This window comes from Belonocnema kinseyi, chromosome 3 (genome assembly GCF_010883055.1).
Source record: "Belonocnema kinseyi isolate 2016_QV_RU_SX_M_011 chromosome 3, B_treatae_v1, whole genome shotgun sequence".
NCBI classification, from domain to species: Eukaryota; Metazoa; Arthropoda; class Insecta; order Hymenoptera; family Cynipidae; genus Belonocnema; species Belonocnema kinseyi.
In genome coordinates this window covers 105,185,168-105,200,171 of record NC_046659.1, presented here as the reverse complement: position 1 = coordinate 105,200,171, position 15,004 = coordinate 105,185,168, and the positions used below count along the sequence as shown (strand labels likewise).

General features: G+C 21.5%; 1 protein-coding gene across 1 annotated transcript in view; it reads left to right on the top strand.

Moving 5' to 3' along the window:
- The window catches only part of LOC117170114 (actin-related protein 2/3 complex subunit 1A-A), a 28,816-nt gene that overhangs the window by 5,372 nt on the left and 8,440 nt on the right, over positions 1-15,004 (top strand). The window contains exons 3-4 of the mRNA XM_033356647.1: positions 7,135-7,425; positions 12,273-12,451. Of these exons, the coding sequence (XP_033212538.1) occupies positions 7,135-7,425; positions 12,273-12,451 (470 nt within the window). The remainder of the gene's footprint in view (positions 1-7,134; positions 7,426-12,272; positions 12,452-15,004) is intronic.

Here is a 15,004-nt window from a genome sequence, read left to right as displayed (position 1 = left end):
ATTGGCTTAGCTTTAAAGAGTTACAACAGATTTGAAATGATTTTAAAAAATTTGAAATATTTTAGGGCATTTGAAAAATTCTAAAGAATTTTCCAAAGATTTCAATAACTTTAAAGGATTTTAATGATTTTAGTTTTTGTTTTTAAATTGCAAAGAATTTCCAAAAGATTTCAATAATTTGACATTTTTTTAAAGGATTTTTAACGGTTTTAAGGTGGTTTTAAAAATTCCCAGGAATGAAAATAGCTTTGAAGAATTGTTCACAGGATTTTTAAAGATTTGAAATATTTTAGGGTATTTTAAAAGATTGCGGAGAATTTTAGTGATTTTAAGGTGTTTTTAAAAATTCCAAGAAATTTGCAAGAGCTTTTAGACAGTTTTTTCAGAAATTTCAAAGGATTTTAAAAGATTTTAGAATTATTTTTTTTATTTCAAGAAGATTTTAAAGAATTTAAAACATTTTAGGGTATTTTAAAAGATTCCAAAGAATTTTGAACACATTTCAATAATTTGAAGGAATTCCAAAGGATTTAAAAAGTTGTAGATTCCTTTTTTTTTAATTTCAAGTAATTGGCTTAGCTTTAAAGAGTTACAACAGATTTGAAATGATTTTAAAAAATTTGAAATATTTTAGGGCATTTGAAAAATTCTAAAGAATTTTCCAAAGATTTTAAATTTGATAAAAATAATTATTATTAAAATGAAAATAAATAAATTAATATAATTTAAAATAAAAATGATTAATTTTAAATTAATAAACAATTTGAATACATTTTAAAGAATTTTAAAAGATTTTGCACTTCTTTTTTCATTTGTCAAAAAAATTTTAATAGTTTGAAGGAATTTCAAAGGATATTAAATGTTTGAGAGGGGTTTTAAAAATTCCAAGGAATTTTCAAGAGCTTTTAAAAAGTTATAACAGATTTAAAAAGATTTGGAATATTTAGGGAATTTAAAAATATTCCAAGGAATTTTCCAAAGATTTTAATAATATTAGGAATTTCAAAGGATTTTAATGATTTGAGTTTTTTAAAATTTTAAGTAATTTTCATGACCTGTCAAAAGTTACAAAATATTTTAAAATATTTTTTTGGGGCATTTTAAAATATTCAGAAGAATTTTCCAGACATTTCAATTACTTCAAAGAATTTTAAATAATTTTAATGCTTTTATTTACTTTTTCAAATTGCGAAAAATTTTCAAAAGATGACAATAATTTGAAAAAATTTCAAAGGATTTCAAAAGAGTTGAAATATCTTAGAGTATTTTAAAAGATTCCGAAGAATTTTCAGCAAATTTTTTAATCATTTTCAGAAATTTCAAAGGATTTAAAAAAATTTTACAGTTCTTTTTTTAAGTGTCAAGAAGATTTAAAAGAATTTGAAACTCTTAGCTTTAAAAAATTACAAAAGATTTGAAAATTTTGCAAAGGATGTGAAATTTTATAGATTATTTTTAAAATTCTAAAGAATTTTCCAAAGATTTCAATAATTTGAAAGGATTTTAAAGATTTTTTTAAAACTTTCTAGAAATTCCCAAGAGTTTTTTTTTTTTTTAATTTTTAAGAAATTTGAAAAGATTTGAAATATTTTAGGATATTTTAAAAGTTTCAAAGTAATTTTAAATATATTTCAATAATTTTAAGAAAGTTCAAAGGATTTTGCATTTCTTTTTTTAAATTTCCAGCAATCTTCAATAGTTTTGAAAAGTGTGAAGAAAATTTTAAATAATTCGAAAAATTTTTGCGAACTTCAAAAGATTCAAAGGAATTTTAAAAAGATTACGATAATTTGAATGAATTCCAAAGGATTTAAAAAGATTTTAGGTTTCTTTTTCTTCAATTTCAAGTAATTTTCATGAGCTTTCAAAAGATTTAAAAATATTGCAAAGGATTTCAAATATTTTAGGGTATTTTCAAATATTCCGAAGAATTTTCAAAAAATTAAATTAACTTGAAAAAATTTCAAGGAATTTTCAAGAACTTTTACAAAGTTTTAGCGCATTTTAAAAGATTCCGAAGAATTTTCCAAAGATTTCAATAATTTGAATAAATTTCAAAGGATTTTAAAGATTTTGCATTTTTTTTTTTATATTTGAAATTTTTTTGAATAGTTTTGAAAAGTTTGAATAAGATTCCAAGGAATTTTCAAAAAGATTAAAATAATTTGAAGGAATATCAATCGATTTTAAAGGTTTGAGAGAGTTTCTAAAAACTCTAAGGAATCTTGGAGAGCTTTTAAAAAGTTACAATAAACTTGAAAATATCGCAAATAATTTGAAATATTTTTGGGAATTTCAAAAGATTTCGTAATTATGTCAAAATATTTCAATAATTTGAAGGAATTTCAAAGGGTTTTAGTGTATTTTTTAAACTTCCAAGGAACTGTGAAGACTTAAAAAGTTTTAAAGGATTTATAAAAGATTTTCAAATATTTCAAGGTATTTCAACAAATTTAAGGATTTTTTTTATATTTTAAAAGATTTCCAGGGATTTTCAATTTATTTAAATAAATTAACGGGATTTCAACGATTTTTAAAGATTTAAAAGTATTTTTAAAAATTCCAAGGTATTTTCAAGAGTACAATTTTTCAAAGGAATTTTAAAAGATTTCAAAGCGTTTCAAGTATTTTAGTGTATTTCTTAAGATTCCAAAGAGTTTTAGTTTTCTGAAGATTTCATTGATTTTTAAGGGATTGTGAAATATCCTCAGATTTCATAGAATTTCGCCGGAATTTTCAAAAGCTTAAAAATAATTTGAAGAGATTGTAAAATTGGAAAGGATTTTTTAGATATTTTAAAATTTTTCCAAGGAATTTTCATTTTATTTTACTAATTTTATGGGATTTGAAATATTTTAGGATATTTTAAAAGATTCCAAGGCATTTTCAAAACCTTTAAAAATTCCAAAGGATTTCAAAGAGCTTTTAAAAAGTTATAAGGGATTTAAAAAGATTTGAAATATTTTAGGATATTTTAAAAATCGTGAAAATTTTTCCAAATATTTCAATAACTTGAAGGAATTTGAAATATTTTAGTGTATTTAAAAATTTTCCGAGGATTCTAATAATTTTAAAGATTTTAAAAACTCTAAAGGTATTTTAATAAATTATCCTCGATTTCAGAAAATATCGCATTTTATAGAATATCACGTGATTTTATAATATTTTAAGGGATTTTAAAATATGTATTCTCAAAATTTGAGGGATTTCAAAGATTTCAAGGTATTTCAATTTTTTTTTTAATATTTGGGGTATTTTTATAATTTTCAAGGAATTTTCAAGTGTTTACCATTTTTTAAAGGAATTTCAAAGGATTTGAAGTATTTTAATCTATTTTATAGGATTTCAAAGAATTTCAAACTTTTCTGAAGATTTCATTGATTTTTAAAATTTAAAAAAAAATTCAAAAGATTTTATAGGATTTGAAAAATTTTAGGATATTTTTAAATATAATTTTTAAATAATTTGAAGAGATAGTTAAATTGAAAAGGATTTTTGATGTTATTTAAAAAATTTTCCAAGGAGTTTGAAAATATTTTCTAGATTTTTAAATATCTTCGAGTATTTCTAATAAATTTCAGTTATTTGACGTGATTGTAAAGAATTTAAAGGGCTTCAGAGTATTTTTATAAATTTAAAGTAATTAAAATCTTATTTTTATTTAAAACAAATTGAAAAAATTTCAAAATATTTGAAATTTTTTACAAAATTTAAAAAATCGTTTAGAGAATTGAAAAATATTTAAGAGGTTTAAAAAGTTTTAATGAATTTCGAAAGATTTCAAAGAATTTAAAAACTTTTAGGGTATTTTACCAATTTTCCAAGGAATTTTCATTTTAGTAATTTAATGGAATTTCAAAGGATTTTCAATATTTGAGACTATTTTAAAATATTGCAACCCATTTTCAAAGAATTTTCCTCGATTTGAATAATTTTAAAGGATTTAAAAATATTTTTAGAGGGTTTTAAAGAATTTACTAGAATTCAGGAATACAGAATTTCAGGAAATTATGATATTGAGTTTAGAGTCCTTAATTCGAAAATTTTTCACATTGAAAATTTTCCATTTAAGATTTTTTATTTTTAAGCATATATTTTAATTTCAAGAATTTTTAAAGGAAGTTTTAAAGGCTTAGACAATTAAAAATTAGAAGCGTTTAAAATCGACGATTTTTGATAAAAACATTTAAAAAACACAAATATATAACTTCAAAATAATAAATTTATGATTAAAGGCTTTTATTAAATTTCAAAAATAAATTCACTCTAAAATAATCCATTTTTAAACTATTCAATTTGAAATTTTTTAATTAAGAAAAGAAACAATTATTTAATATTTAGAAATATCTAACTTTTTATTTAAAATCAGTAATTATAAATTAAATATTTAAAATTAAACTTCGAATATTTCAATTTTAATTATTCTATTTAAAACAATTTAATTTGTAAGTCAAATTGTTGAATAAATATTTAGAAATTTTGCATAAATTCAAAATTAATTCAAAATTTGAAATGATTTCTAATAATTTAAATCAAGTGTCTGTGTGTTCTGATAAAATCCAGCTATTCGTACAAAAATTTCGGTGTTTAAAAACTTTTTAAGAATTTTGAAAGGCTTCAGAAGAATAAAAAAAATTTACTAGAAAAATGGACATTTTTCTTTTAATTCGAAAAATTTAATTTTGAGATAATATTAAAAAGATTTAGAAAGATTGACAAAATTATCAAAAATTAATGTGGAAGATTTAAAAAAAAATATATTTCGACTTGACAGGAGTTAAACAATTTTTTAGGAAAAATTTGATTCATGTTAAAAGATGTTTAGAAGTTCTGAAATAAGAGAAGAAAAAAAATTCAAATTTAAAAAAATGTCAAAACAACATGTATATGTATCAAGATTTTGAAATCAAATTTTGAAGCATTTTAAGGAATTTTAACTGTTTAAAATTAAAATAACTTTTAATTTAAGAAGTCCTTCGTTTATAAAAAATGTAATCGTTTAATTTTTAATGTTTCTGGTTAAGAATTTCTTAAAATGTAATGTTTTGGCACAAATTTTAAATGCATTGATTAATTCTTGAATTCTTAAAATTCATGGAAAATTATTCAATGATTTTTTTGTTGTTAAAAATTTAAAGAGAAAATCGAAAAAAAAGATCACAAAACATTTTGAATTTTTCCTAAAATATTTAAAAAGTGTTGAAGAGAATAAATAAATTTTTTTGGGAAAATTTAGAAGATAGTAATGTAATTTTTTTAAATTTGGAATGATTTGTGACAATTTTGAAAAAAATTCGTGTCATTTAAAAATATTTTCTGCAATTTAAGACGTTTTAAATAGACTACAAATATTTGAAAATTCGGAAAAATTTTCAAAAATTTATAAAATATTTCTTGATTCCTTCCCAAGTTCTGAAAGTTCTAAACATTTTTTAAAAGACTCGAATTTTTAATATTATCTTGTACAATCTTATATAATAAAAAAATTTCTTTACAATCTTCTAGATTCTTTTCTGAATTTTATGGGGCCGGGGAAAACCGGGAAATGACAGTGAATTTATTTTTTGACCGGGATTTCAGAAAATTTTTAGAATAAAAATGTTGATCAACTTTGATTTCAACCGTTTTTTAAATAATTTGTTGATTTGTGATTTTTATAAATTATTATATTATTTAGTTTAGAATGCCTAATTCGAACAATTTTCACTTTAAAAATGTTCCTTTTTTAATTTTTAAAAGCATAAATTTTAATTTAAAGAATTTTAAAATGAAGTTTTAAAGTCCAAATTCGATTTTAACAATTTTTCAAACAATTAAAGTGCAGTTTTGAAGATTTAAACAATTAAAAATTAAGAGCATTTGAATCTAGATTTTTTTCATAAAAAACAGTTTTATTTTGTCAACTGTAAATATAAATAAATAAATAATTTTTAAAATGAAATTAATATATCAATTTATCCGATAATTTTATTTTTAAATAAAATTTGTCATGATTTATCAATAATATATTTTTAATTCGGAATTTCAGTGCTTCCTTTATATTATTTTTATATTAAATTTAATAAATAAATTTATTAATATATTATTTCTTTAAATTTGTTCAGCCATTAAAAAGTGTAAACGTGTAAACGTTTCAATTTAAAAATAAAAATAAAAAAAAATAAATTTCAAGTAATTTAAACGAAGTGTGTTAACATTTTTTTCCGAACTCCTATATCTAGTTTAAAATTAATTGAAATGTTCCTACAATTTTTGAAAATCCTGCAAATTTATAAAAAATCCTTAAAATCTTCCATAATTTTTCAAAGTAAAAAATCATTTTCAATTTTCCAAAGATTAAATTAAATTCAAATTAATTTTTTTTTATTTGCAAAAAAAAATGCAAACATTATTTTGAATTTGGAAAAATTTTAAACCACTTCTAGATTTCCCAAGATTTTGAAATAAAATTTTAAAGCTTTTAAAGGATGCCTAGACTGTTTAAAATAAAAATAATTTAACTTCTAATTTAAGAATTCTTATGTTAAAAAAAATTATTTTTCCATTTTTAATTTGTCTAGCTTAAAATCACTTAAAATAATCTAATTTTGAAAATTTTTAAAGTTCATTGCTTGATTCTTTAATTTAGACTTTATTTTTAAATGTTTGGAATTCAAGAGTTCCACTTTGAATGCTTTAATTTCTTGTTTATTAATTTATATAGAAAAATGTTTGCGAACCCAGAAAAAAAACCGGTAAATGACTGGGAATTTTTTTCTTCGACTAAAATGGCCACCCTGATTGCAGTAGAAAATAATATTTTATAATTTATCATATAGTAGCATTATATTGTGAAAATTGAAAAAATAAATAACAAAATCATAAATTAGCTACAAAAAAAATTATATAAATAAATAATGAATTAATGATTAATTGAATGGTTTGCCTTTTTTTAATTTAATAAATAGCTCATTAATTAATAATCAATTAACTATGTTCAGCACCTCTAAATTTTTCATTGAATTTTACTTTCAGATATTTTTAAATTCGGAATTTAATTTTTTGTTAACTAAAAATCTTGTCGTTATTTGAAATTTGAAAAATTGTTCTTATTCGATAATAAAATGGCTGAGAAGACTTAATTTAATTTTTTAGAAAATAAATTCGCTGTTGGTTCTGGTGACAGAATTATTTCCGTTTGTTATTTTGCTTCCGAGAACAATTGGTGGGTCTCGAAGCACATCAAGCGACCACTCCGTTCGACAGTGACGGCAATTGACTGGCATCCGAACAACAAAATTTTAGTAGCCGGATCAACTGATTACAAAGTTCGAGTTTTCAGTGCTTGCATTAAAGATATGGAGGATGCTCAAAACCAAAGTGCCTGGGGAACCAGTTCCTCGTTAGGAACATTATTTGCCGAGTTTGCAAATTCCCTCAGCGGAGGTAAGGAACCGTCCAAAAACTAATTTATTCATTTTTTTTTTTTCAACAAATAGTTGCATTTTTAGCAAGAAGAAAAATTTAATTTCTAGCAAAAGAAATGAATTTGAAACCAAATATAGGAATTTTCAATAAAAAATATTTATTTTGAACAAGGATGATCAATTTTCTACTGAAAAAAAAAGAATTTTCAATAAAAAACGTGAATTCTAAACAGAAAAGTTGAATTTTTAATGAAGAAGATTAATTTCCTATTGGAAAAGATGAATTTTCAAACCAGTTGAAGCTCAATTTTTCTTCGACCAAAATACAACTGTTTGGTTAATAATTCGACTATTTAGCAGAATATTTACTTATTGTTTACAATTTGTTTTTTAATTTATCTGTTATAGAAAAAAATTGTCTCTTTTTTTAATAAAAATGTAACTGTTTGGTTGAAAATTGAAATCTTTTTGTGAAACTTGGTGTTTTTGATTTTTAAATTCATCTGCTTTAGTAGAAATTACATCTTATCCTTTTTGTTTTATAAAATTCGTCTTTTTGGATTGAAAATTCAATTTTTTTGAATAGAACTTAATTTTTGTATTAAGAAATTCATATTTTGAATTCATCCTTTTTGGTTAAAAATTCGTTTTTTTTTTTTAAATGAAAATTCAAGTTTTTTCGTAGAAACTTTTTTTTAGAAATTTATATTTTGATATTAAAAAGTCAACTGAATCTTTTTTGGACGAAAATTCAAGAATTTTTTGAATTTTTTAAAAATAAAAATTCATCTGCTTAAAGAGAAATTTTATCTTCCTTTTTTAAATAGAAATTGAACTATTTGGTAGAAAATTTAAAAAATTTTGTTATAAAGTCATCCTTTTTGGTTAAAAATTCGTTTTTTTTTTTTTTTTTTAATGAAAATTTCAGTTTTTTCGTAGAAACTTTTTTTTTAGAAATTTATATTTTGATATTAAAAAGGTAACTGGAATCTTTTTTTGATTAAAAATTCAAGTTTTTTCCTAGAACTTTATTTTTTAATTAAGAAATTCATATTTTGATCTTGAAAAGCCAACTGGAATCTTTTATAGATAAAAATTCAGCTTCCTTTTTTAAATAAAAATTCAACTATTTGGTAGAAAATTAAAAAAAATTTGTTAAAAAGTCATCCTTTTTGGTTAAAAATGCGTTTTTTTATTGAAAATTCCAGTTCCCATCTTTGTTTTTTTTTTTTTTTAATGAAAATGCAAGTATTTTGTAAAGAATTCAAAAATTTTGCTTTACAATTCATCCCTTTGGGTAAAAACTCATCTTTTTTTATTGAAAATTCTAGTTTTTTCATAGAAACTTTTTTTTAGAAATTTATATTTTGATATTAAAAAGCCAACTGGAATCTTTTTTATATCAATTTATCTTATAATCAATTTATCTTTTTTATTCAAGAATTTTTTGAAATTTTTAAAAATAAAAATTCATCTGCTTAAAGAGAAATTTCAGCTTCCTTTTTTAAATAGAAATTCAAATATTTGGTAGAAAATTAAAAAAAATTTGTTAAAAAGTCATCTTTTTTGGTTGAAAATTCGTTTTTTTTTGTTGAAAATTCCAGTTTTTTCGTAGAAACTTTTTTTTTAGAAATTTAGATTTTAACATTAAAAAACTAACTGGAATCTTTTTTTGATTGAAATTTCAAGTTTTTTCGAACAAACTTTTTTTTTAGAAATTTATATTTTGATATTAAAAAGCCAACTGGAATCTTTTGTAGATGAAAATTGAAGAATTTTTTGAAATTTTTTAAAATAAAAATTCATCTGCATAAAGAGAAAATTCATCTTTCCTTTTTAAATAAAAATTCAACTATTTGGTAGAAAATTAAAAAATTTTTGTTAAAAAGGCAACCTTTTTGGTTAAAAATGCTTTTTTTTATTGAAAATTCAAGATTTTTCTTAGAAACTTTTTTTTTCCGAAATTTATATTTTGATATTAAAAAGCTAAGTGGAATCTTTTTTTGATTCATCCCTTTTGGTTAAAAACTCATCTTTTTTTATTGAAAATTCCAGTTTTTTCATACAAACTTTTTTTTTTTTAGAAATTTATATTTTGATATTAAAAAGCCAACTGGAATCTTTTTTGAATGAAAATTCAAGAATTTTTTGAAATTTAAAAAAATAAAAATTCAACTATTTGTTAGAGAATTCAAATGTTTTTGTTAAAAATTAATCCCTTTTGGTTGAAAAAATTCATCTTTTGGGATTTAAAATTCCATTTTTTTAGTAGAAACTTATTTTTTTATCAAGAAATTCATATTTTGATATTAAAAATCCAACTGGAACCTTTTTTGGATGAAAATTCAATTTTTTTCATAGAAACTTATTTTTTACTAAGAAATTTATATTTTGGTCTTGAAAAGCCAACTGGAATCTTTTTCTGATGAAAATTCAACAATTAAAGAAAATTTTTTGTAAAAATTCATCTGTTCGAAGAGAAATTTCAAATTTTTTTGATAAAAATGAAATCATTTGGTAGAGAATTCCAAAATTTTTGTTAAAAAGTCATCCTTTTTGGTTAAAAATTCGTCTTTTTGGATTAAAAATTCAAGTTTTTTCATAGAACTTTATTTTTTAATTAAGAAATTCATATGTTGGTCTTGAAAAGCCAACTGGAATCTTTTTTGGATGTAAATTCAACAATTAAAAACAAAAACTTAAATAAAAATTCATCTGCTTAAAGAGAAATTTCTTCTTTTTTTAAAAATAAAAATGCAACTATTTGTTAGAGAATTCAAACAATTTTCTTAAAAATTAATCATTTTTGGTTAAAAATTCGTCGTTGGATTTAGAAATTAGAGCCCTTTTTTTTTTAAATTAAGAAATTCATATTTGGATCTCGAAAAGTCAACTAGAATCTTTTTTGAATGAAAATGCAACAATTTTTTTAATTAAAAAAAAAAGATTCGTCTATTTTAAGAGAAATTTCAGTTTTTCAAAAATAAAATGTAACTATTTGGTAAAGAATTAATCAATTTTGTTTAAAAAGTCAGACTTTTTGGTTGAATATTCTTGTGTTTTGTTGAATTGTAATTATTTCATTAAAAACTTTTTGTTTAAATTTAATCATTTGGTGTTGAAAAGAACAAAACATTTTTCTAAAAGAAAATTCAACTTTTTCTTTTAATTGTTTTTCTTTCTGTAAATAAAAAATTTATGTTTTTTAAGAGAAATTTCATCTTTTTTTTTTGTTTTAAATAAAAGTTCAACTATCTGGTAGAGAATTGAAATTTTTTTTATAAATTCATGCATTTTGGTTGAAAAAATTCGTCTTTTTGGATTGAAAATAAAATTTTTTTTTGTAGAAACTTATTATTTTAATTAAGAATAATTCTAATAAATAAACCAAATATTATTTTCAATAAAAAATAAAATAGGGAAATTTTCAGTTTAAAAAAGTAACTTTTAACCAAGAAGTTTCATTTTTTTCCACAAAGGCAAATGTTCAAAAAAAAGTCCATGAATTTTTAACTAAAAAAAAAATGCTGCCAAAACTGTAATAATTAATGTATGAAATAAAAAATACATTTTCAACCAAAAAACAAGACATTTTCAACAAAATGGTTAAATTTTCATACAAAGAGGGGAATTTTGAACTTAAAAATGATACATCTCCAACCAAAAAATTATTTTTTTAACAAAGCAGTACAAATTTTAACCAAATAATTAATTTTCCAACCAAGAAAATAAATCCCTATCTAAAAAGATTTACAAGAAAAAAGGGAAGTTACATGTGCACTGAAAAAAATTTTATTTTCAACTAAAAAGTTGAATTTTCAAGCAGGAGAATTAATTTTCTACCTAAATAAACGGATTTTTAACAAAATACATGCATTTTAAACCAAAAAACGGAATTTTTTACTAACAACGCTAAATTTAAAATAGAAAATTAAATTGCTTAGTTTGAAATTAAAAAAAAAAAAATTTCACCAAAAGAAGAATTTTTAAGAAGAGTTAAATTTGTTACGAAAATAGTTCAATTTTAATTAAAGAGATGAATTTTCAAATGAAATGAAGAATCATCTTGAACAATAAATGAATTTAAAAAAAGAAATATCCAAAAAAATTAATTTTCAACAAAATAGTTAAATTTGTTATGACAATAATTCACTTTTCAACTAAAAAGAAGAATTTTCAAGCAAGCGGTTTAATTTTCTACCGAAAAAGACGAAAATTCAATAAAATACATGAATTTTAAACCAAGAAAGATAAATTTTCTAAAAAAATAAAATAGTTAAAATTTCATTTAAAAAGTCAATGTTTAACCAAGAAAAAAAAGGTTTTAAGAAAATAATGATATTTTTAACCAAAAAATGCGATTTTTCAACAAAATTTATTAATATTGAAATTAAAAAGAGAAATTTTCAACAAAACGGTAATTGTTTAATTTTCAGTTTTAAAAAAAATTACATTTTAAATCAAAAATAAAAACAAATTTTCAACATTTTCTACCAAGTAAATTAATTTTCTACCAAAATAGTTGAATTTTCAACCCAAAAGATAATTTTTTAATTAAATTAGAAAGAAAATAATTAAATATTCAGTTAAGGAAATTAATTTTCCAAAAGAAACAATAAATAAAAAAATAGTTCCAAATTATTTGGATGATTTGGATTACCTAAATTAATTTATCAGTTCGATGAACCGAGTGATTCACGGATTAATAAATACTACAAGTATTTTTTTTATATAATTAAAAAAAATTAATTAAAATGGCCTCGACTTAGCAAATATTTGTCATTGTTTCTCAAACTTGCTCAGCAATTTTCAACTTTTGAGATTTTTTGATGGATTATTTTTTGAAAAGATTTGTTTAATTTTTAGGTGGATGGGTGCACGCAGTTGCGTTCAGTCCCTGTGGCAACAAAATTTGCTGGGTTGGTCACAATTCCTCGATATGCGTTGCAGATGCGACGAAAGGAAATGCAGTTTTCAGATTATTCACTGAGCATTTACCCTTTTTAAGCTGCTTGTGGGTGGGACCTAATTCCATTGTCGCAGCGGTAAATATTCTTTAAAAATAACTTGTTTGAGATTTTATTTTTCATTTTATATTTTTATATTGATATTTTTAACTCTTTTTTTAAAATCTTTATGAACTTAAAAATCCGGTCAGCAGTCAAATTCGTGAAAATGAGTATTCATTTAAAAGTTTAAATATATATTTTTTCAAATCAGAGAGAGAGAGAGAGAGAAAGTTTTTAGGTTTTAAAATAAAAATATAAAAATTGTAATTATGATTTAGAACAGGGAACATTGGAAGAGATATCTGTAATTATGAATTTTAAAAGGGAATTTTCTAAAAGAATTATTATAGCTTTGACTTTGAATAGGGAATTTTTTAAAAAGAATTATTTCCGAAAAGAATTACGAGTTTGACTTGGAAAATTGAATTTTAAAAGAGAATTATTATTTTAATTTTGAACCGGGATTTTTTTTCAAAAAGAATTAGTGTTCTGATTTGGAAGAGGTAATTAAAAAAAAAAAACAATTTTGAGTTGTTCAAGGAATTTTCCAAAATAATTACAATTTTGACGAGGAACGGGAAATTTTCGAAAAGAATTATTATTCTGATTTGTAAGCGGTAATTTAAAAGCAAATTACAATTTTGAGTTGGAAAAAAGGAAATTCTGACCCCTAGTTCAGGAAATTTTAAAAAAGAATTATGTTACAAATTTTGAACGGGAAATTTTTTAAAATAATTATAATTCTGACTTGAAACAGTTGATTTTTCCAAAACAATTACAATTTTCCCTAGAATCGGGGAATTTTCAAAAAGAATTAGTGTTCTGATTTGGAAGAGGTAATTAAAAAAAAAAAAAAAAAAAAAAAAAAAAAAAACAATTTTGAGCTGGAACAGGGGATTTTCGAAAAAAAAAATTATAATTCTGATTTGATTTGGCAAAATGAATTTTCGAAAAATAAAAAAATTCAATTAAGAACCGGGACTTTTGAAAAAAATGTTTCTAATTTGAAACAGGAAAGTTTCGATAAGATTTATAATTTTGACTTGGAGCGGTGAGTTTTCTAAAATAGTTACAATTTTCAAGAGATGATTTTAAAAAAAAAATTACACAACGGGTAATTTTCGAAAAGAATTATTCTGACATGAAAGAGGAAATTTTCAAAAAGAATTCTAATTTCGCAAAATTAATTTTCGAAAAAAATTACAATTTTATAAAGGACCGGGAAATTTTTTGGGAGAATTATAGTTCTAATTTGTAACAGAGAATTTTCGAGAAAAGAATTATAATTCTAATTTGGCAAAATGAATTTTTACAAAATTTACAATTTTAATTAGGAGGGGAGAATTTTTTAAAATAAATTCTAATTCTAATTTGGAAGGCAGATTTTTCGAAAAGAATTGGGAGGGAAATTTTTGTACAAGAATTCTAATCCTGACTTGGAATATTGAATTAAAAAAATTTTTTTTGACTTTATTTTATTTGGAACAAAGAATTTAAGAAAAGAATTTTGAGTTGGAACAAGGAATTTTCGAACCGAATCAAGATTCTGACAAGAATTATGATTCTAATTTGGAACAGGGAATTTTTGAAAAGATTTCTAATTCTGACTTGGAACAGCGAGTTTTCCAAAATAATTATAGTTTTAAATAAGATCGGGGAATTTTTGAAAGTAATTATTATTCAAATTTGGAAGAGGTAATTTTCCAAAAAATTATAATTTTGAGTTGGAACAAGGAATTTTCGAACAGAATTATAATTCTGATTTGGAAAAATGAAGTTTCGAGAGAAAAAAAACACTTTTTATTAGGAATGGGGACTTTTTAAAAATGATTATGTTTCTAATTTGGAACGGGTAAGTTTTAAAAAGAATGATAATTCTAACTTGGAAGAGGATCTTTTTTAGAATAATTCTAATTCTGTCTTGAAAAAGTTATTTTCTTTAAAGAATTACAATTTTGAGTTGGAAAAAGGAATTTTTGAACAGAATTATAATTCTGATTTATAAAAATGAAGTTTCGAAAAATAAAAATAAATTAATTAGGAACGGAGACTTCTTAAAAAGCATTATGATTCTAATTTGGAACAAGAAACTTTCGAAAAGAATTATAATTCTAACTTTGAAAAGGATTTTTTTTAGAAGAATTCTAATTCCAATTTGGAAGAGTGAATTTTCCAAAATAATGAAAATTTTGACTAGGAACGGGGAATTTTCGAAAAGAATTAGTATTCCGTTTTTTAATAGATGAACTTCCAAAAAATTACACTTTTGAGTTGGAACAATGAATTTTCAAAATAAATGTTGATTTTGAAGATGTAGTAATTAAAAAAAAAAATCTGACCTAATACAGATTTTTTTCCAAAAGAATGACCATTTTTACTAGGAACTGGGATTTTTTAAAAAGAATTTTGTTACTAATTTGAAACGTGCAATTTTCGAAAAGAATTCTAATTCTGATTTGGAAGAGACAATTTTTCAAAAATTAAAATTTTGAGTTGAAACAAGAGATTTTCAAGATGAATTATGATTTTGATTTCAAAGAGGCAATTAAAAAAAAAATAAAAAACAGGAATTATTATTCTGATTTGGAA